The following is a 22,395-nucleotide window of genomic DNA, read 5'->3' on the forward strand; positions in this document are numbered from 1 at the left end:
TACAGTTTGTTTTTCTCCGCGAAAAACAAACTGTTCTCAACTTGACTCTGTAAAATTGGATATTGTATATCTTTTCTCATACAGATATATTATCGATTACATTAGACAAAAAAAAAAAAAAAAAAAAAAAAAACGATAATTTCTAACGTAATACTCACTTTAACTTGAGGACTGACCAAGTACAACAGAGGATTGGCCCTGAGTCTTTCGCTCTCGTCGATCTGCCTGCGGATCTCCTCCCTCCTCATGCTGCTCAGGACACTGACTTCCTCCCTGGATAGCGGTGCCGTGGCCGTCAACTGAATGGGTTGAGCCACATCCGGCAGTGATTTCTTTCGTTGAAGGGAAACTGCCGCCGCGGGCATCGCCTGCACGAAGAAAAGAAACGGGGAAACAAAGAGAGAGAGGTGGCTCTTGTGAGAGTCAATCGATCGTGTCAAAGCCTTATTCCTACAGATGCGCGTGTATCGTGATGGATGGGAGAGGCCGATGATAGGCCCTTTGTAAAAAAAAAAAAAAAAAAAAAAAAAAAAGAAAAAGAAAAACAGCCTTAAGAATCTAAGAATATAATAATAATAATAATAATAATAATAATAATTTCGTCAGGAATTCGGGAATCAAAAATCTCATTTTCGACGTACAAACGCGATTTTTACGAGCATTTTTTCTTTCTTTCTTTTCTTTCGTGGGTTAGATAGATTCGAAGAAGACGGTGTATAAAACTAGAGAGGGAAATCATGCATCTACGATTCGGTTATCGGTGTCCTCCTTGCCCTATTTAATCCCTTTAATCTTGCGGAACCCTTCTTCAGGGTCCATCCCGTGTAGAAAGGGTAAAATCCGATAAATTCGTATTCCGATACGATCGATCTCAGAGCACAGTGTGGTCAATGATGCTCGAAGGTGTTATCTATCGTTGAGAGAATAAAAACTTGGCCGTCGAGGGGGAGACGATTATTCATCGTTCGATATCGTTGGGGCTGGACGATAATTGGTTAAGGTTAAGGTTGGTCGGTGTAGAAACGTTTTGAAGGCCGTTTGAGAAAATGGCCACCCAATTTGTTTGGCGAGAGGTGTCGAGCTCTCTCGGCAGGGGACGTTTACGTGTTCATTAGTTACACGTTTTGTAGAAGCGGAGAAAACAGGATGGCGAAGAGAAGGCGAGGAATCCTTGGACCAGTTCCAAAACGTGGGAATACGTTGCTCGTAATCGTACGTAATAATGATGCAAAGGCCAGGAATTCTAATCTCCACGGTTAACGCGATGCGGCCGACCTTCGACACCAATTTTTATCCTGGCTCGTAACGAACAACCGATAACGAAGCGAACGTTATCGATCCAATTTTTTTTTTCTTTTCTTTTCTTCTTTTTTTCTCTTTTTTCTTTTTATCGATTAATTATAGCAACGTAGTTAATTTCGAAATATTTTTCAATCCCTTATCATTCCTTGCGCATATATCATCCATCCGACGCAACAGATGTTAAGAATTAACATTTATTTACAAATTAATTATTTTTCCTTTCTTTCCTTCTTTCTTTCTTTTCTTTTCCTCTTGATTAAAATTTCAAATGTCAGATCATACAAATTTATTTACAAAATCGTTGAATATCGAGAGTTAAATTTTCCACGAGTTTAAAATTAGATTTCACGGATTCAGGGGGCTACGATAATGTTCCTCGACACCGTTAATTAATCTCAATCGCAATAATTCGTTGTTCGTTTCGCTGTCGTATCTTTGGTTACGGTTCATCGAAATTCCGCTCGAACAATACGGTACGGTAAAGTGCTTCGATAATGTCGCACAATATCCGAGGAGAAAAGCACCCCCCTTTTACTCCCGACGATACATACTTTCCCCTTTCTCATCTTTCGCTCTTCTCTGCGCTCGATATCGAGCTCGGCTCATCGAACGATTTGCACCGTGGCAATCTTCGTGGATAATCGTTTTTCTCTCTCTTTTTTTTTTCTTTATCTTTTTACGATTTTTTTACGATTCGCGCTATAATGAAAACAATCGACGCGGAAGAAATTTAAAGAAATTTCATTTTTCGATCTTTTAATTTCTTCAATTTTCTCGTGTTTCAGAAGAGATTAAAAGATACGCCTGATAAAATAAAACGCTAATTGTTTATATTATTATCAAGCTGATACGTACGAAATATCTTATTTTTTTCGTTAAAAATATTTCTCAAAAAAATTACATATAGATCCAAATATAATTAAAAATAAATTGAACCCGAAATCGGTCCGATTTACGAACAGGAAATAATAAAGAAATCAATACAAGGGAAAAAGGGGGTTCGAAAATCGGCTCGAATTCTAAATAGTTCCGGCCAAGGAATTTCAAGGGTATCGAAATAGAATTTTGACCCGAATCCAACGTATATAAATTCAAGCCCAATTCCAAATTTGACGAAACAAATAAAGAAACCGGATAAATCTAACGCAAAAAGGGTATCGGAAAATCGAATCCTGGAATAGTTGCATCCAAGGAAACGGCATTTCCTGAATGAATTTCTTTGGTGATCGAAGCGGAATTTTGAAAACCCGTTTCACGGGTTCATACCTCCACAGGAGGCGCGACGATCCATGACTCCGAGGCTCTCCTTGCCATGAGAGCCGGGCTGCACAACAGCGCCTCCTCCTCCTCGTCCGTGGTCTCCGACCAGAACATCTTCTCCCCCCGAGATCCTCCCCTTTCCAAACTTCTCCGAAAAGACTCTCTCCACCGAGGACTTTCACGCCCGAATCTCAATGTTTCCACCTAACACCCTCCACTGATAATCCCTCCAAAAATCCCTCGCTCGTCCTCCGTCGAACCCTCCTCCCTTCCCTCTCCCTCTCTCTCTCTCTCTCCCTTTTCCCGGATATTTCGCAGATGAAAATGGAAAAATTCGGACCACAGCGGCCTCCTCCTGGCGAGGAAGCCAGGCCGTAGACTAAACGGCCCTGGCTCGGCCGACCGAAATAGAGAGACGCCCCACTATTTTCACATTGAAATAGCATACGGCCGAGCAACGCGTCGCGACGCTCAACGGCGAGCTAATCGGCCGCGTATGCGAATAAAGAACCTTGTCGAACCGCCGCGCCTTGATTTATGACACCCTGTCGTCGGTTCCCGCTCGCTTTATTTCGGAGTCAATCCGGATCCGTCTCCACTTTTTCCACTCTCTTCCCCATCTCCTATCGGCCGGATTAGTTATTGATCGGTATTTTTAGTGAGGAGCCCCCGCTCGCTCGGCCGGATGTTGATCCGACGAGGTGGCGAGGACGGAGGGACACCGAAAACAGCTGTTTGCTTTCGTTGTGAATCCGATCCTCGTTCGTGAACTTGGATTCACCACGAGGGTTAACGAGCCATTTATTTTCGCCCGATCGATCCGACCATTTGCTTTCGAATCTTTCGATCGGCCAATCTTCCAGATTACGATCGGTCTCGTCGATTGATTCGCGGGGAAGGGGAAGAGATAGGCGTCGATCTTGAAAGGTCTCGATCGAGACGAGACGAGACGAGGAGCATTTTCGCGCGAGGGAAAGAGGGGGAGGCGCAGGGGGCGAAGGGCGACGGAGGAAAATTCTGAGCTGCGTTTCACGGTCGAAACGAAGAAGAGAAACGGAAATATCGTTACGCAAATAAAATGGAACTGAACGCAATTCGCCTTCTGTCTGATTCACGTAGCTGGCATCCGAATAATATTTCGTCGAGGCTTTCGTGAATCCTGCGCTTCTTTTGCACGCCAAAATGGGTCTCGCCCCGTTTTATCCTCCCTCCTTCCTTATTGCGCCTCGTCGAGAGACGTATCTTCTTCGAAAGAAACGTGTTAATCGCAACTTTCCTATTCCCCAAGATTAAATAATTAATTTCGTTAATTAACGCGTAAATAAATTTTATTTCACCAACCGTATCAGCTCTTCTCGATTTATCATCGAGTACCCACGTTGCTCTTCGAAACAAAAGATTTTTATCCTTATCTAGCCGAGAAGTGTTTATAAAATCGTGGATTCCTTTTCATTGCGACTTCACGAGAAAAAGAATTTTTTTTTCGACCGATAAACCTTCTATTCTTTCCTTCCGTCCTCTGCATTTTGAATAACGCGTGTTGCATCGTGAAAGCACGGAGAGCCCGAAATGTTTCGTATTCGCGCCCCCAGGGCAATAACTGTACGTCCATGTACGCAATTGACAAACAATTAATCGATCGAGGCTGATGATGGTCCATCGATATAATCGATACAATTGAGCTGGAAAGCAAACGCATCGTGGAAACGAGTGAAGCGACGTGCATCGCAAATTTCTTGTAATGATCGTGTATCGAAACTACGCACTACTTTATAAATATTTCACGAGAAATTCTCGAGAGTTATTTCGGTATTCACGGATTCGATCTCAATTAAGCGTCCACGATGTGTCGATGATTATTCTTTTCTATCCCCGCCCCCAAAATTCTCGAAATTTTGCAACACAATCTTTCTTCTCTGATAATCCCCGATTTTTAGATAATCGTGGTCGGGCCAGATCGAAAGTCTGGTCTACGAAAATATCGCCCGTTGTTTTCACGCCAATAAACGTATTGTGAACCATCGCCATTGGATGTATTCGACGTATGCGTTTCTTGGCACGAATGATGCCTGAAGCCCGATTAAACTGAAGGGTATTTCGTTATCCGGCAAAGTGGCGTTTTATCGAGATGAAAATTTTTTCTTCTGCCGAATTCATGACGTTGAAATGTTCGTTAAGAGTAAAACGTTTCAACATTCACTCTCTCTTGTGTGGTGGAAACAAGATTGCAAGTTTTGCTTTTCTTGCTTAATTATTTCCTGTCCTCGCGTTTCGAGAAAGTTTTTAAAGTTTTTGAAGAATCCTTTCTTGAAAATATTTTTCGTAGAGGGAAAATAACCTGGACTATACTATAAAAGGCTTTAGGCTTTCTTAAAAATTAAAGGATACAGTAAGAAACTTCAACTTTGAGGAGAGGGTAGAATTAATTGAATCGGTCAGTGTCTTGTTTAAAATGAAGAGTTTTAAAAAAAAAAAGAGTAATTAAATAAATAAAAAGTAATTGGAATAACATAATTGTAATTCGTTTGAGCAGGGCTCGTTTGAGAGGAGTTTTGTTTAAAAATTCCAGATAAGTGAAATCGTTCTCTCCTAATCGATAATGCTTTTAATCTGTCGGCCAGTAACAGCTTTTACATCATATTACATAAATACATTCACAATACATCGAACCAACGTTTGTAATAATATCGTTGTGTTTAAATTAACAAGGTCTCTCCCTCGGTATACGAACGGGTAAAACCGTTTCCTCGAAATGCAACCTGGAAGTACATCGTTGCTCGTTGTGTATGTTCATCGGCTATTCTCGCTTATCGATCTGTTTTCCTCTAAGGACTCGACTACTACGTTGTTTCTTTTCTCTAATACAACACTACGAACTCGTCTTTTATTATTAAAATACGTGAATTCTCGTTATACGCATCGTCATTCAACGATTCTATAGAAATCTCTACCATTTTTTTTTTTTTTTTTTTTTACGAGGTACAGCATAAACAAAATTTGAGCAATTTCCTTGAAATATATCTTGTCTTTTATCCGTTTTTCTCTTTTCTTTTCTTCTTTTTTTTTTTACTCGCTTTTTATTTTAAAGCATAAAATAAGAAAAAAAAATAATCTCTTTTAATTCTCTCTTTTAACTCGCAGTGAAATCTCTAAAAATCATATACGTACATTTCTAATTTCTTTTTTTTTTTTTTTTTTTTTTTTCTAAAAACATGAACTTGTTCGCGCAAGTAGGCTTGATATCGAGAAAAATAATCGGATTTTCAACGCTATATAACCTGGCCGAGGATCGGCGTCGCGTCCAAGATTCTCGTGAGAAGACACTTTCGGAAAGCTTGGCACTTGAACAAACCCGACGTTAATTGTGTGAGTCGATATTTCGCATAAAAAATATTATTTAGTTTGAAAATCCAAGGAACTCGGAGAGATTCAATTCCAACTGAGTCTAAACTCGTCTAAAATTAGGATTCCAGGTTTCATTCGACCGATCATATCGTAGTGATCATCCTTTTCTTTTCTTTCCTTTTCTTTGTTTCTTCCTCCCCCTCTTCCTATTACTTTATTCCTTTCTTTCCTTTCTTTCTCTTCTACGTTCGTTTCGTTTCTTTAGGCACGACCATTGTTGAGGTACAATTGCAACCACGTTGAATCCGAAAAAATTCCTCTTCTCAGAGGAAGAAAAGTATACCTTTCGAAATAATTCTTGATACTCGAGATATTTTTTTTTTTCGTTCTCTGTCTCTCTCTCTCTCGTTCGTTCGTTCGTAGAAAGGGTTAAAAATTTTTCGTAAAAATTCTTAATTACCACGAGTGCATGCGTTTGTGTATGTGTGTGTATGTGTGTATCCAAATACATATTTGAGCAACGCGTTTTTCAACAATTAGGCGGTATTTTATATTGTGTGTACGTCTCGTCGAAATGATCGAAAAATTTATATACTTTGTCCTTTGTGTATTCGAATAAATTCAACGTGGCGCATCAAAAGCGTTCGTAATTGTACTTGTGAAAAATCGATGATCAAAATAGAGAATCCGGATATATATATATATATGTATATTTATTGTTCCTGTGTTACGTAACGTGTTCGTTAAACGTCAGTGTGTGTTTAAGGGGTCGTACCTAATGCACAAAATTAATAATAATAATAATAATAACAATCCCTTGCAACGTTCTAATTCGAGAGGGAATGTACATGTTTCAAAGGTACGTCGAAAATTAAATTCACATAGTATTTCATAATGCACATTTGGTAACCGATATTTGTGCTTTGATCGTTAACAAAGATCAACCCCTTCGAGAAGTATGGACAAAAATGAAAAAAAAAAAAAAAAAAAAAAAAAAAGAAAACCTTGGTTCACGATCGATATCCGAGAATCTTTTGAAGAAAAATCTCCTTTCTTTCATCGCAAGTTTCACGAATGGGAAAAGGATTATCGCGCATAATTCTCGAAATAAAATATCTCTCCTCCTCCTTTCGTTGTCGAGCTCGCAAATCTCTCGAAAGGGTTGTCATCGTCGCGTTCATCCGTGTATATTATCGATTATTATAACTAAATATTAATCACCTTACGCCTATGTAATTTTCTCGTATACTTATATCTACGAATTATATATATATATATATATCATAAATTTTACAGAGAGAGAATGACGCTACGTCATAGAGAAGCATGCGTTAGAAAAATAATGTATCTGAATCAAAAAACAGGAGAAAACAAGCGGCGTGGAGGTGGAGGGTAGAGAAGAATTTTCTATGTATACATGTGTGTATATATATATATATATATATAAAATCATCCAAGTTACCAAATAAACGTGGGACGTGGGGAACGTGACTTCGTCGGTGAAGGAGGGGGATACGCATTCGAGAGACGTCACAATTAACGGCAAGGAAATATGAAAGAACGTATTAATCTTAAGATAATATTATAGGGTATTCGTTGTTGCTGTTAAGGAGAGAGAAAGAGGTTCGAAAAAGCTTAGGTTAGAGAAGTAAAAAAAAAAAAGAAAAGAAAAGAAAAGAAAAAAAGAGAGAGACAAATAGTAGTGGTAGTTAGAGTGAAAGAATTGCAAAAAAACCGGTCCCCGCCTCCACACCGCGCGAACCTTACCTTTCTGATTCCTTGAATTGCTTAATTAATGGACGTAACATCGTATAGTACATCGTTACTTCGCTTATTTAATGGACGTAACACCGTGTTCGAAACGGGTTCAAATCATTTCTGTGCGCGTGTATGTATGTGTATATAGAGATGCGTGCTCGTTTCTCGTCGATCGATCGTTTCGTGGAAAAATTATTTGCTTGGTTGGATCGATCGAAAAAGAGAAAAGAAAAGGGAGGAACGAAAAGAGAGAAAAAAAAAGAAAAAGAAAAAGAAAAAGAAAAAGAAAGAGAGAACGAAAATTAAATGATTACAAAGTGTTCTTCGAGCGTTATCGGTTATATTCAACAAGTTTGGCTCTCGCTTACGAAATACGAAAAGCGCGTAATGGAATTTAAAAGCGAATATTTCTTTTTCCCGTTTCCTTCGTTTGGAAATTTTAACAGACATAAATATCTGTTTCCACTCGTGTCTGTATTTTATTTTCGTGTTCATTGTTCTTTTTTTTTTTTTACCCACGAAGAATCTACGAAAACATCTCGATTCGCGAAGAACATTACATTTATTTATTTTTTTTCTTTCGCCTTTCTCTCGACGGAAAATTATCCGATCGAAGGAATTCGCAACACCGGCAAAATTGAGCACAGAGATCGTCAAAACCTCTCGTTAAATATTCGTTCCATCCATTTCCACTATATTTCTATTGTGCTTCTCATAGAAAAATAATTCTGTCTCTCTGAAGAAATGGCGGAAAGAACGTTTGCTCGCTTCGTTCGAATCTATTTGAACCCTTTCAGCCTCGATAACAGCCATCTTATTATCCAAAGAGGGAAACCTAATACGCTCGAAATTCTTCGCTCGAAGAATTTTCAACCGATTTCAAATCGAGATATTTAAGCGAGAAAGAAAAAGAAATTGCCAAGAAGATGGACAAGAAGTGATGGAGACAAGTTTTGGAGGCCGAAAGGGTCCCAAGCGGCTAATATCGATCAACGCGAATTATCCACTATATATATATAGCTAGTAACAATCTACAACCAGGTACGAGTTCTTCTCCTCTCTTATTCACGTGTCGAGGCAATTTCGAGGCGACCGAGGTGTTAGGGTAAGGCTAACGAAGAACGATCTTTATCTTTCCGCGGTTGAGAAGTCTGGTAAATAGAACCGAGGCAAACACCTTTCAATTTGCACCAAGAAACTTTTTACGACACCTCTCTTTATTCTCCGTACATTTTCAACATATTCGACGGGACAACGATCGATACTGGATCACCACGTTTTCTCGACCAACGCCGACTCTCTCTCTCTCTCTCTCTCTCCCTCTTTCCTCGTCGAGAGCGTCGTGTATTTCGCGATTGCGTAAGGATACTTCTCCCCTTTCCCCCTAACCTCACCGTTCGAAACGATACATCGTTCCAGCTATTATAACCTTACCCTAATGCCCCTGTCTGGCGCGCGCACACGCCTCCATCGAGATATTATATGGTCGAATCTGAAAATATTTTCTTTCTCCACGCATACCAAACAACGGTTCCGGTCTCCGTTAACACGTCGCCCAGAAGAATGCTCGTGTAAACCGATGAATGTGAATACCCGTCCCCTGAACCGTGACCCTATACGATATACGACCACGCGCACCGAACCCGGTCGACAAGGAAGGAAACGTATCGAACAAAAATTCCCTATGGAAAACGCGTGTTCGTTCAACGTTAACCCTTTGCACTCGACACCATTTAGATTCGATTTCTTTAGAATATTTCCCCTCGTGAACGGATCCCCAATCTCTTTACAAGAATCACGCAAGAATTGTTATGTAAAAAAAAAAATATTAATAAAATACAACAGTTTTGCATTTGCGCGTGAAATCATTTTGAGATCCAAGGAATAGGAAAATTTGTCTCGAGTTGTTTGTTATTGGCTGGGCAAAGGGTTAACTGGGCGAGACACGCACTGTTGGAATGTTATTATTCGGAATATATATATATATACGTGTGTATGTGTATGCGCGAGATCGTTCACGACTTCGGGAAAACGAACAGTGCTCGATATTCTCGGTTCGAAAAACTCGAAAGTGTGAAAGAATCGCCACTCGAATCCACCCGAATTTTCCCCTAGAGCTTAAACGATCCCGCGCACCTTTACCACAATTCATCGACAGAGGAATGTACAACAAATGAGGCTCGTCGAGGGAAACAATATTCGGTGGCGCGCGGCCTTTGTCGCGAATAGACCCCAGATTCTTGAACAATCGAACATTATGTGTTAATCACGGTTTCATCAATGGGGATTGCACGCAAGAAACGCCATGTTTTAATTGAATGGTTAGGCCACAAGTTGCACACCTTTGGACGCGACATTGACTTCTAAACAAACAAACACACACACACACACACACACACTCATCGTGCAACGATGAATAAAACGCGTTATCGATCCATAAGATTTGTGTTGATCTTAACTCCCTAGAAAAAGAAATTAGCCTTGAGTTGAGCTGTTCGGTTGTCGTTTCCCTACACATGTTTCTCAGCATTTGTTCAATCCAGGGTCTAGCCACGAATCTCACTTTAACAGTAACTGGTTTCATCGAGTCACTCGTCATTCGAAACGCGTCGTTCGGTCGAATCGCAGTGTGTGCGTGTGTGTGTGTATGTGTGAGTGTGTATACATATTTATTATAATACTTATACTCATAGGGTTGCGCGGCCCTTTGACGTTGCGGCGAAGGCGGGGACCGTCCGGCCTGCGTCCTGGGATGGCATGCACAGAACACAGCACAAAATGCCACACAGTTACACAGACAAACAAATCGAACAGAGAAGAGAAGGGGAGAAGAGATAGAGAGAGAAAAGATGGCCCCGTGGCCTGGATCGGGGAGGAAGGGGGCAAAGGAGGGGAGGCGCGGTATTTCGGGATATTAACAGGTATCAATCGAATTGATAACGTGGGGATTTTCTTTTCTTTTTAGATTAAAGGGGGAATGGGTCCTTTATTTCCGCGAAGACGATGATTCTACGAAATCTTCGATTCGTTCGTCACTGGAGACACGAAAAGTGGGGAAAAATTTTTGAATCGTGGAGTGTTAAATAGAAAAAAAGAAAGGGGGAAAAAAAGATCCAAAGTGCTCGATCACAAATCATATATTCTCTAAACTCTAAACTCTAAAGTGGTTGCTACACGTAAGAGCAATTACGTTAATTTCTTACGTTATGTTCGCTAAGAAGAATTGGAGAGAAAAATCGTACGATGCGTCAATAATGGAGCAAGCAAAGAAAGAACGATATAAATTGAAAAGTGTGATTGTAAAAGGGATTGAGAAAAAGAGTCTGCTATAATCGGCGGGCTCGCGATTTTGGATAATCTTTAATAGACTCTAACGAAATTTTATCCCACTCTCGTCCTTCTTTTTCGTTTTTCTTTCCCGCTTCGTTCCCGAGTCTAAACGATTACGTCGCCTCGAAGGTATTTCCTTTCATCCCCCCTCCCTCTTTATCTCGAGATAGTTGGCCATAAATTCTTAATGTTCTCGCGGGGAAGCGCGAATGAACGGATAACAGCGGACGATTGTTATCTTGTTTAACATCCGGTGGTATTTTTGAACGACACCCGTGTCGGAAAAAGAGGTCCCGGTTTTCCGTTTCGCCGATTCGAAAAATCGTCGCCGATTCCGCGAAAAACGAAAAAAAATCCTTCTTTTCCTCCGATGAATAGGCGAGATCCCGAATGATGCGCTAGAAGGAAAGGAAGAGGAGAGGAGGAGGGAGATCAGAGAGCAGAAAGTGGCAAATCTGTATGGATCTTTTTTTTTCTTTTTTTTTTTTTTTTTTTTTTGTTAGATTCAAAGTGCTCGAAAGGATATGAACGAAGAAAATATAATATCAGGAATTTACACTACATAAATTGTGTCACATTCGAGGAGATTTTGTACGATTTTCGTTCAGTGGTTTTACAAAAAAAAAAAAAACCCAAAAACCCGATACCACATTCGACGACCCGATTCGCCTTTTCCTTTCTAAATTCACCATTTCCAAATTTCCAGCTAGGACTAAGAGAAACGACGAGTATCGCGCGAGTATAATAATCGAGGGATCAAAAAAAAAAAAAAAAAAGAAAAAGATGGCAGTCCCCTTTCCTCGTGACGCGAAAGTGCACGAAGGTGTCGCGAAAGAGACAGGGATTGACGAGCGAATGTAACAATATCCACGAAGGAAGTAAGTAAAGTATATATATATATGTAAAAGTGGGAAGACTCACCTTCGACAAGCCGCCTCCGCCGCCTCCGCCACCGGATGCGGTCGAACCGCGTCCGGGTGTGACGTACAGGCTCTCCGTACGCTTAGGCTGGCCAGGACTCGGGAGAATATCCTGTCCAAGGCTGCGATTCCTCAGCAAGGCCCCCTCGAATTGGGCGGAACTCGAGGAAGCGTACGTCGGCGTCGCTGCACCGCTGCCCACTACGGATCCGTTGAGCGGCGTGCTCGATCGGATCGCGCTTGGCGCTCTCGTCGATCTAGATTCGTAGATCCAAGGGTTAAATCTTCTTTGATTAACATTTCTCTTCGTATTAGTCGAAGCTTGGCTGTGGTGTTCACTTGTCAATTGTTTCTGTGATCTAGATTAGTGGATATTCCAAGCGTTAAATCCTCTTTGGATCGATAATATATCGATCGAGGGGTGCACGATTGAGCAAATCTCGTTTGTTAATTTTGTTTCGTTAAAGAGCGTGTACGGGAGGGAATGTTTCGGATTTCACCTGTCGAGCGTGTCCGGATTCGTGACTGTTTTATCGACGGACGGCTGTCTCGATCCAGTCAATCGGGAATGCGCTCTGGCGTAACGATCCACGGAACTGTCACGGCTGGGCGGCCTCTTGTAATGGTCCAGCCTGCAAGGTAGGACAGATCGATCGAGTTAAGAGATACGATCGATACGAAATGGATCGAGCGAGGGGAAGAAGGAAAAATTATTCGATTCGAACTCGATCGAGTTTCAGAGACCTGTCGTTTAACGTTTGCCCAATCGTGTTGGGTCGATCCTGCGCCGTTAGGAGCCTGCTATTCCTTCGTATACTAGTGGAGCTTGGCGGCCGTGGTGCCTCGCCGTCGGCCTGTTGGCCATATTGTTGCGGAATTTGGGTTTGCGGTTGGCCAGTTAATTGCTGCTGTTGCCCGTAAACTTGCTGGGAGTTGTACTGATTCGTCTGGCTTTGTTGCCCGTATTGATTCGGCAACGTCTGAAACGGAGACGGAGAATGAACCGGGATCGATTCCCATTTCTTATCAAAACCCGTTATTCGCGCTCGATTAAAAATATCGATCCCACCTGCTGACTAGGATAAGCTTGTTGCACGTTCTGATACGACCCTTGTTGACCGATCGATTGCTGGTACAAATACTGATCGCCCTGAAGCGGATTCACGGGTTGGTATTGAGGTTGATTGGTGTAAGGGCTACCCTGAACGGGATACTGCGAAGGGACCCCCCCGTATTGGCCCCCCCCTTGGAACTGGTTGATCGGCTGATACTGATTCGGTATACTGTTGGGATAGGCCTGTTGGACAGGGCTCTGAACCATCGGCTGGGGGCCGTACTGGTAAACGCTCTGGCTCAACTGATCGAGGGGCAGCTGGTTGATCAGTTGAGCAGGGGTCACCTGATTCGCGAGCTCGGTCTGCGACAACTGGTTCTGCGGCAATTGATTCTGCCCGATCTGATTCTTCTGTTGGGCCGGCAACTGATTGGCCAACAATTGTTGTTGGCCCTGCGGCTTCATGCTCGCCCTCCTGATCGACTGCATCACGTTGCTGGCCGTGGTCGTTGCCGACGACGCCCCCTCCTGAGACGAGGACGGGCTCTTGACGGGCGTGGATCCCTGTTGCTGCTGCTGCTGCTGCTGCTCCACCACCCCACCCCCCTTGTGAAGAATACTCTTCCCGGGTACCGTGTCCTGAGGCGGTGGCACGTACTTGGGTATCTCCCTGTTCCTCAACCTCTCGAGGCCCGGCTGCCTGAAATCGGGCGCGAACTGTTTCGCCGTCTGCTGGGCCAACTCCGAGTCCTCTCTCGCCTGCTCGGCTGCCGTGTCGGCCAACTCGGCCCTTCCACGCGCTGTCGCCGTTCTCGATATCGCGATATCCGCCTTCTGAAGAGCTATCTTGCTCGCCCTTTGAGCCGCGCTCACCGCCGCCTCTATCCTCTCGCGGAACTTGGCCGATCTGATAAGGAACAGATGCTTCTTCTTCTGGCTGGTGATCAACACGTTGTTCTTGTACTTGCCCTCCTCCTTGCTCCCGTCCCGGAACGTCGTCACCCCGTAACCGTACTTCCGGTTGTTGAACCACTCGCCCTCGTATCGAAGCCCGTCGCTCCGCTCCGATATACCGAAACCTGTCCTCTTGTCGTTCTTCCACTCCCCCAGATACGTCTCTGTCACCGAGGCGTCCATTTGCTCGTCCTGCGAATTCCATGTTACAAAGATGTTAGTTAGAGATCGATTTAATCCTTTTCCTTAGATACTATAGTACATATCTCGTGGATTAATCCTGTCAAAGGTATTTATAATATTTTGAATAATATTCTGGAAACGAAGAAGCAAGTTTCTTCTGTTCTTTTCTATTTGACTAGTATAACAAAAAATCTTTCTTATTTTCACGTTTCTCATGTTGTTACGTAACGACTGTTAAAAAAGCGTATATACAAGAGACATGGTGGCGTTGAAAGATCGAAAGTGCGAGAAACAGAATCTATATGCATGGATAGAGGTAAATGGCGACAAAATGTATCTTTTCTTATATGAATAAATATATTTTCGAGTAAGGCGAAAAATTCGGTCGTTAGACTGATCGCAAATTTCGTCTAAATCGTTGAAAATATTTAATTTAAATTAACTTTAGGAATTAGTTATTTTACAGAAATTTCATAAAATTTTAACGATGGAATCAAATGAGTAACCAAATTTTCTTCCAGGTATCAAAATTATGATTCAGTTATATCACGAGAAAATGGTATGAAAATTTGATCATAATTTTATCAATCATTTTGTATATTAAGATCACGAATATAATATCTAATGGAAAAAAAAAAGAAAATTAGGGATAAATATACGATCGCGCACACTGTTCGAGGAATTCTTACCTCGATGACGAAGGACGCGTTGCTGTCGGTATGAACGGAGGCCGAGGCCTGACTCTGCGAGCTCTCCGTGGACATCCACGAAGCCGAGCTCGCATTGCTTCTGATGCTGCCCCCGGTTCCGTGCTTCTCCAAATCGCCCGTACTCCTCTGCTTTCGTATCTTCAACCCCTGAAATTGCGACGAGAGCGTGAAAAGGAGAAAAGGGAAAAGAAAATAAATGAAAATGGCAAACGAAGGTAGGAAAATCATTTACCGAAAGGATACCCTTCTTCAACGATTTCTCCGTGAGGCTCTTCCTCCTCGCCGGCGGGTTGTCGCTCCTTGCTTTGAGCACGAAACCACCCCTACTGTCGCCGACGCGGCGATCCCTTCTGTCGGTCGGTTCCGGCGTCGGTGCCACCGCCCCACCATCGTCCGCGCTCCTCAGGGACGTCAAGGAAGCCCTGACTTGCTTCGAGGGTTTGTAATGGCTCGCCAAGCCGAAGGGGGCGCTCGCCCTCACTCCGTACCCGTGCCTCATCCCGTGGTACCATTGACCTTGATACGTGCCTGTCGAAACGTCACCCACCCCCCCCTCTCGTTAATAATCCTTTTCTGTCGTACTCGGCATATAATACAAAATTTTTCGTACAAGAGGAAGCATTTCTTTCTTCTTGATTTCAAAGGAATTTGAAGAAAGAATATTCTCGAAAGGCGTTAAGTTGTTTTTATCGCTCTGGACTCAAAAAATTTGAAACAATTTTGGATATTTAGTACAAGATATTTTTAATATAAGATTTTAATTTAAATATATACATTTTTTCGAGATTCGAGAGGAATTCTCGAAACACCGTACAAGCACACGTTTACGGTGCACGTGAACGGTGAAATTTGCATACGCGGCGAGGACGAGACCCGCCGGTTCATATTAGAACCACCGTGCTGGAAATCACGTTCCGCCAAATCACGATCCCGGATGTGACGAATCCCCGCGCTTGGTAATAAGCAGCATTGTTTTTGCCAAAACGTGACCGTGTTTCAAAATGTCCCGCGTGAGTCACGCGCGAAAGAGAGAGAACAAAACTCGAATTATCCATCCTGAGTGACGAGGCGTGGGTGCGTTCCTCTTTCGTCGAAAATGTAAATTCCTCGCCGATGAGATACCGCGCAGACTACCGGCCGAGAGTAACAACTGGATGGACGATGGATCGTTAACGGGCCAAGTATTCGAAACGAATCTTTCGTGGAAAAACGTTCCCCTCTTTGCTTTCTTTTTCGTTTCGACGGCTCCCTCAACGAATATTCTAACGATCGAATATTTTGGGAAAATGATTGGAAAGAGAGAATTCGAGAGAGAGAGAGAGAGAGAGAGATTCGTATTCTTCCTTTATTATCGAATTATCATCCCGAATGATAATTGGATCTATTTTTAAGGGAAATTTGTAAACTCATCCTCAACTCTTTGGAATTTAAAAAAAAAATATCGATCTATTATAGCTAACTCGAAAATAACTCGAGCGATCGTATTAATCCGTTCGATATATCCGAGGCGAATATATGTAAAAATATATATATATATATATATATATACGAAAATGGGATCGTAAAGTTTAACGAACAAAACGCAGGTATGTAGGTTGAACTAAAATCAGCCATATTGGAAATATTTGGAGATACAATTCCTCCGCCAGTGAACGCTTATAACAACTCGTTTTCGCGAATTTACCACCGATCGAATTTACATTTCGATCCGTGTTTCTCCAAGACCAACTATACGTCATCGTTTTTTCGGGATTCGATCGGTTCGGATGGAGAAAAGAAAGAGACAGAGAGAGAGAGAAAGAGAGAGAGAGAGAGAGGGAGAGAGAGGGGGAACTGTATTCCGTTAGGGAACAAAGGGAACGCGACAACGAATGCTTTCCAGCTAGGCCGCGATGATCAACAAAGTGGCACCGAGTCTGTCGAAAGCGTTTCCATTCTGCTCACCTCGTTCCCCCCGCGCAGCCCCCCATTATTCGACCAACAATAATCATCAAAGCCTTCCCGTCCCGTATCCGTCGGCCCATTAACAAAGTGGCGCGATCGCAACCATGCATCGTCGTTTGTCGTCCCACTCACGACACGAGATCTCCTTTCTTTACTTCCCCCACTCCTCGGCCGTCTCCATTACAAAAAGCAGCGCCACTGGATTCGATTCGCGCTTGCACACAATCGGCGCGAATTCCCTACGAGTTCACCGTATTCTCACGCTTCTCGGAGGATCGATTTTATTTTTCTTCCTTTTTTTAAGTAATCCCCCACGAGTCGCGAAATTGATCTCGAAATTCATCGACGTCGTGAGCGCGAATTTTTCTTAACACGTTGATTACGATATTACGATGTACTCTGATGGCGTAATAAGCATAAGAATAAGATGCTCTCGCATCGTTCTTTCCATCGTTACGTTGCTCAGGTTCTCGCCGCTCTACGCGAATAGCTCGAATGTTTGCCGAGCGGTGTAAAATTTCTGCCCTAAAATTTCGTTCCAATATCCAAAAAAGAGAAATGGAAGAGTTATGTCTTAGCGAGTGAATCGTATAGAGGACAACAACTTTTTGGTCCAAATCGTCCTGACCAACCTCAGCTTTCTATGGAATGCTAGTTAAAGTTTTACATTCCGAATAATTTTTTAATAAACCGTTTTTACATTACTTTTGTAACAATTCATTACACTTTTTATAACACATATCTTTCCAAACACCTACACGAGGATCCCTTGTAAGTAGTCAAATAACACGTCGAATACGGGTGACGCGAGAATCAACGTGTTGAAATCGAGATTTCGTTAACGAATCGAAGATATATCCTTTCGTATATGGAAAAATCGATTCACGGAATTATACGTATTTTCATAGTCTCGAGTCTCCCCTAACAACACCAACAATAATTTCACTTGCCATTGTGTCCCTCGTCGGCTGATTACCACGACGAAAGACAAATCGAAAGAAAAATTGCGACGACCAAGCAGCGAGATCGAAGAAAATCGAGAAAAGAAAAAAAAAAACGATCCATCGATTTACTTGAAGAGGGAGAGGGGGGGGGAGGCTCGGTCCGCTGATCGATCGGTCCACTGGGGGAGGGTATGGAGAGGGAGAGGGCCAGGAAAATGGAGTCTGCGGGCGGCATTATTGCAGCCGGCCGTGCATATGGAAACGGGCCGGAGTCTCCCTTCCCACCAACCGGAATATTATTTCGCCAGCGTTTAAGCAAGTGGGTCACGCCGTGCCTCTCTCTCTCTCTCTCTCTCGACACGGGCGTTCGAACCGCCCGTTCGATGCGAGGTCCACGAAATTGCATCGCGCGTTTCCCCCTCTCTTCCCCCTCCCCTCCCCCCTCTTTGATTAATTCTCGAGAAATTCCACGCAAAATCTCACCAATTCTCGAATCATTTCCTTCCAAGCCTTCTGCCTCGACGAAATTTTTCTCGAGGGCGAGGAATTATTTTCGACGTTCAGAGAAATCTGAGTCTTTTTTATCTCGGGCTCGGTTTCTTCCTAGCGACGAAAAAGGTGGTGTAAAAAGTTTTTTTATCTTATCTCTTGATCGTTCTCCTTTGTTTCTTATTACTTTTTTCTGGATATAGAATCAAGCAATTGTACTAGAAAATCTTGGTAGAAATTATCAGGATTATCGAGATGGAATGGTTCAATGGTATTTCATCCGATGGAATGCTCATCCGATAGTATCGTAAATTTCGTGCTACCCTTATCTTTCTCTCTCTCTCTCTCTCTCTCTCAGCCCCAATTGCGCTCCCCGAAATCCAAAGAAGCTTCGTCCAAGGTATTCGTCGTCTCGAATTCGTAACGCAATTATGGAAATTAGCCTTGCCTCCCCGATATATTCTATACATTCCCCGGATAGTAGACGGAGAGAGCAGGTTTCCCATCTGTCGACGGGGTCGGGATTAAACTCCCTCGTAGAAACGGCGAGAGACGGGTCGAGTTATTCGGGTCAACTCTTGCAACGCCTCTTCTGTTGGAAACGCCTCGGGACAAAAAGGTCCCACGTCGACGCCGCGTTGCCTGTCCATCCACGAATTTGGGGTGGATATCGACTCGTTGAACAGCGATCCAGAACCGAGCGAGGTGGAAACAAGGTTGTCGAGCTAATGCGTTCCCTCTGAAATTGCTTTCAAAAAAATTCTCGCGATGTTCCACGCAGTGTTATTTACTCAAACCTTTTCAGGATTATCCTCCCCTTTGATTTTTCTGCTCAACTTAAACCCGCCTATCGATCCTCCACCGACGACCCAGATTAATTATTGTCGAGCCTCTAATTTCGCGTCGTCTACCAGCGTCGTCTGTTTCTTTCGTCTGAGAGAGGGAGAGCGAGGAGGAGATCCTTCTCTCCACGAAAACTTTTACTGGTTATTGAATTTCCGTCGAATCACGCTTCGCGAACACGTTTTGCTCCACTTCGCGAAACTCGAACAGCATCGAATTTCGTGCTTCGCTCTTACTTTGTCGTTCCTTCTTTCGAGCCGAGACGTCGCCCGTTTATCCCGAATTCGTTTCCTGCAATGCTTCCTTTTTTTTAATCGTGGCCGCGCTTCCAAACTTTGTCAAATTTCGCTAATCTTTGTTCAAAACGAGTCTTATTCGTCATCTATATATCAATTTTATATTCGTGTAATTATTATTAGAAAACGTAGAATTTTGTAGACTATGAGAGGAACACTCTCTTGAGAAACGATTCTTATTTAAATTGTATTTGGAATCGATCGAGATTTTTGTACCCATTGCAACCCATTTCGAATCTCTCTTAGACCGTATAAAATAAAATATTCTACATCCGATATATCCAATCTCAACAAATGTCTCTAGTTTACGCTAATCAAATTTTCAGGAAACTATTTTCTCTTGTATTAAACCGCCCCTCGGGTCGAGAAGAGCGTTATTTCATGCAAATTCTTATCCCATATCCCCCTTCCCTCCAGTGAATAAACACTGTTCGAGATTCAATTTGACGATGGAAAGAAGCCTCTCGCCCGTCCTAAAAACGTTCATCTATTTATCGTTTCCAACTCGCGTTCCCTATTTACTCCTTGGTTCCTCGTGCGAGGAGGCGGCCGGCCAACCTGTTCCGCGCTAGGTTACGAGGGTGAAGACCCTTTCTGGCTTATATCCGTCGTGCCACGAGGTATCGCGGCCATCGAGCCGCACAAAGTTTCGTTCGACGCAGGCCTCGACACGGGGAACCTCGAGGAGAAGGAGGAGAAGGAGGAGGAGGAGGAGGAGGAGGAGGAGGAGGGATCTCGCGCTAAAATAATCATCGGTGAATTTCGCCGGTGAAAAATTTATCGGCCGTGTCTGCCTTTTTTTTTTCTTTCTTTTTGCGCCGACGTACACATCCCATTTCCTTTTTCCTTTTTTTTTTCTCGAGAAATTGTGAAAAATTGAATCAACAACGTCGAAGATCGATTTAAATAAACTGTGAGCCGAGCCTCGAACCGATGATAAAATCGATATAATGATTTTGCGAAAGATGAATGTGAATAAATTTGAGAGGACTGGCAGAAGGAATTTTCTTTGTGTAAACGAGTGAAAATTTTGTTTATCCATCAACGAAGAATAGGTTGAGTGATTCTGACTGGCAAAATCGATGAAAGGAAAATTTCGAGAGACAAATTGAAATTGATTCGACGGGTTAATATTAGATAGAAATCGATAGATGGATTTCGTATTAACGAGAAAAATTGAAATTGATAACGACTAAAAAAATGAAAGGGAAAAAAGTGTGGAAATGAACACGTTAACAAAAAGCGTTAAAAAAATATAAAACAATGACCGTAGTAGGAAAAATTTCGAGAATTGAAATTGGTTGGAGGAAGATTTGCGTTGTCCACGGGTAAACAGAGGTCGGTATACGATCCTGTTTCGCTACATGGCACTGCCTGGCCCGCCTGAAATAGCTTGGCCACCGTCTAAGATGGTGGTCGGTTGAACGTGCAAACGCGGACCAGCGAATGCGCTGGTGAGAATCGGCCGTGCGAGTGTATTTCGGTCCGCAGCCTCCACCGGATCGTCCCTAACCACCCCACGGGCATGTCGTTCCCTCGTCTCTGTTTGTTTCTCTCGAACGATACCTGAACGAGCCTCGTGGCCAGGTCGGATTTCGTATACCTGACCTCGCCTCCTTGTCGTCTCTCTCTCTCTCTCTCTCTCTCTCTCTCTTCCCTCTCCCCTCTCTCGTGTTTCGAACGTTGCCGGATGCCCGGCGAGACCGAGCCGTATGTTGACACTCGTGTCATCTATTGTCGCTTTCCCGCTTCGGTCGCCACAGTTATTTCGATCGATTAGATGCCTTTCAGAAGCGAGAAGGAAACGATAACAATTTTTCTCGCCAATCCCTTACGTGGATTTATTTAAATTTCTATTTATAAAACGCTTTTAGAATTTAATTCTCTCTTTGTATCAAATCATTCGTAAGTCTAATTTCAATATTTTTAACATCTGATTATTGCGATTCGTTCCAGTCCAGGCTATCAATGTTATGTACGTGGCAAGTTTTGAAGCTATTAAATGCCTTTTGTGGTTTCTGAGAGGCGAGAAGGAAATGATAATTTTCTCAGCAATCCCCTATATAAGACTTAGAATTTAATTCTCTCTTTGTATGAAATCATTCGTAAGTCTAATTTCAATATTTTTAACATCTGATTATTGCGATTCGTTCCAGTCCAGGCTATTAATGTTATGTACGTGGCAAATTTTAGAGCGAATTTTGTGGTCTGAGAGGCGAGAAGGAAATGATTTTTCTCAGCAATCCCCTATATAAGACTTAGAATTTAATTCTCTCTTTGTATGAAATCATTCGTAAGTTTAATTTCAATATTTTTAACATCTGATTATTGCGATTCGTTCCAGTCCAGGCTATCAATGTTATGTACGTGGCAAATTTTAGAGCGAGTTTTGTGATCTGAGAAGCGAGAAAAAAATGATAACGATTTTTCTCAACAAACCTCTATGCAAGATTTAGAATTAATTCTCTCTTTATATGAAATTATTCATAAGTATAATTTCAATAATTGTAATATCTGGTTTGATATTGAGATTCATTCCAGTCCAGGCTATCAATGTTATGTACGTGGCAAATTTTGAAGCAACTAAATGCCTTTTGTGATTTCTGAGAGGCGAGAAGAAAATGATAACGATTTTTCTCAGCAAAGGTTTTCTACGCAAAGATAAGAATTTAATTCTGTCTTTATATGAAATCATTCGTAAGTACAATTTCAATATTTTTAATATCTGATTTGGTATTGCGATTCGTTCCAATCCAATGTTCCATTCCAGGCTGTCAATATTATGTTTTTCTATATACTTTTAAACATTGGAACAGGTGTCGCGAAAATCTTGATCGAATATTTTAATCAGTTAATTATCGAGTTGAACTTATCGTTATGTCGAGAGAAGAAATCGATTTAAAACCCGAGTAATTAAACATTATAGGAAGAGACTCGTGCTCCTTTCGTATCGGTGAAGCATGCGGGGGAGGCGAAGATGTGTGGCGTCGTGATAAAAAAAGAAAAAGGAAAAAAGTAGATGATCGTTCGATTTATAATAAAAAAAGGCAAGTCTAAAACCGT

General features: G+C 42.3%; 1 protein-coding gene and 1 long non-coding RNA gene across 6 annotated transcripts in view; one reads left to right on the forward strand and one right to left on the reverse strand.

Moving 5' to 3' along the window:
• Positions 1–22,395, forward strand: part of LOC122717986 — a 62,033-nt gene that overhangs the window by 14,050 nt on the left and 25,588 nt on the right. The gene's annotated exons all lie outside the window — the stretch shown is intronic.
• LOC122717985 (junctophilin-1) overlaps positions 1–22,395 on the reverse strand; it is a 45,790-nt gene that overhangs the window by 5,460 nt on the left and 17,935 nt on the right. The window contains exons 3-9 of one of the 4 annotated variants that reach the window (XM_043942592.1): positions 15,049–15,344; positions 14,796–14,963; positions 12,985–14,115; positions 12,660–12,895; positions 12,416–12,547; positions 11,917–12,172; positions 159–368 (exon numbers count right to left, since the gene is read on the reverse strand). In XM_043942592.1, the coding sequence (XP_043798527.1) occupies positions 159–368; positions 11,917–12,172; positions 12,416–12,547; positions 12,660–12,895; positions 12,985–14,115; positions 14,796–14,963; positions 15,049–15,344 (2,429 nt within the window). Of the gene's footprint in view, positions 1–158; positions 369–8,894; positions 10,413–11,916; positions 12,173–12,415; positions 12,548–12,659; positions 12,899–12,984; positions 14,116–14,795; positions 14,964–15,048; positions 15,345–22,395 lie in introns of those variants that run through there. The other 3 variants (XM_043942591.1, XM_043942593.1, XM_043942594.1) reach the window with 3 other exon arrangements.

The sequence above is a fragment of the Apis laboriosa genome, unplaced genomic scaffold (assembly GCF_014066325.1).
Source record: "Apis laboriosa isolate Shangri-la unplaced genomic scaffold, ASM1406632v1 scaffold5_cov152, whole genome shotgun sequence".
Taxonomy (NCBI): domain Eukaryota; kingdom Metazoa; phylum Arthropoda; class Insecta; order Hymenoptera; family Apidae; genus Apis; species Apis laboriosa.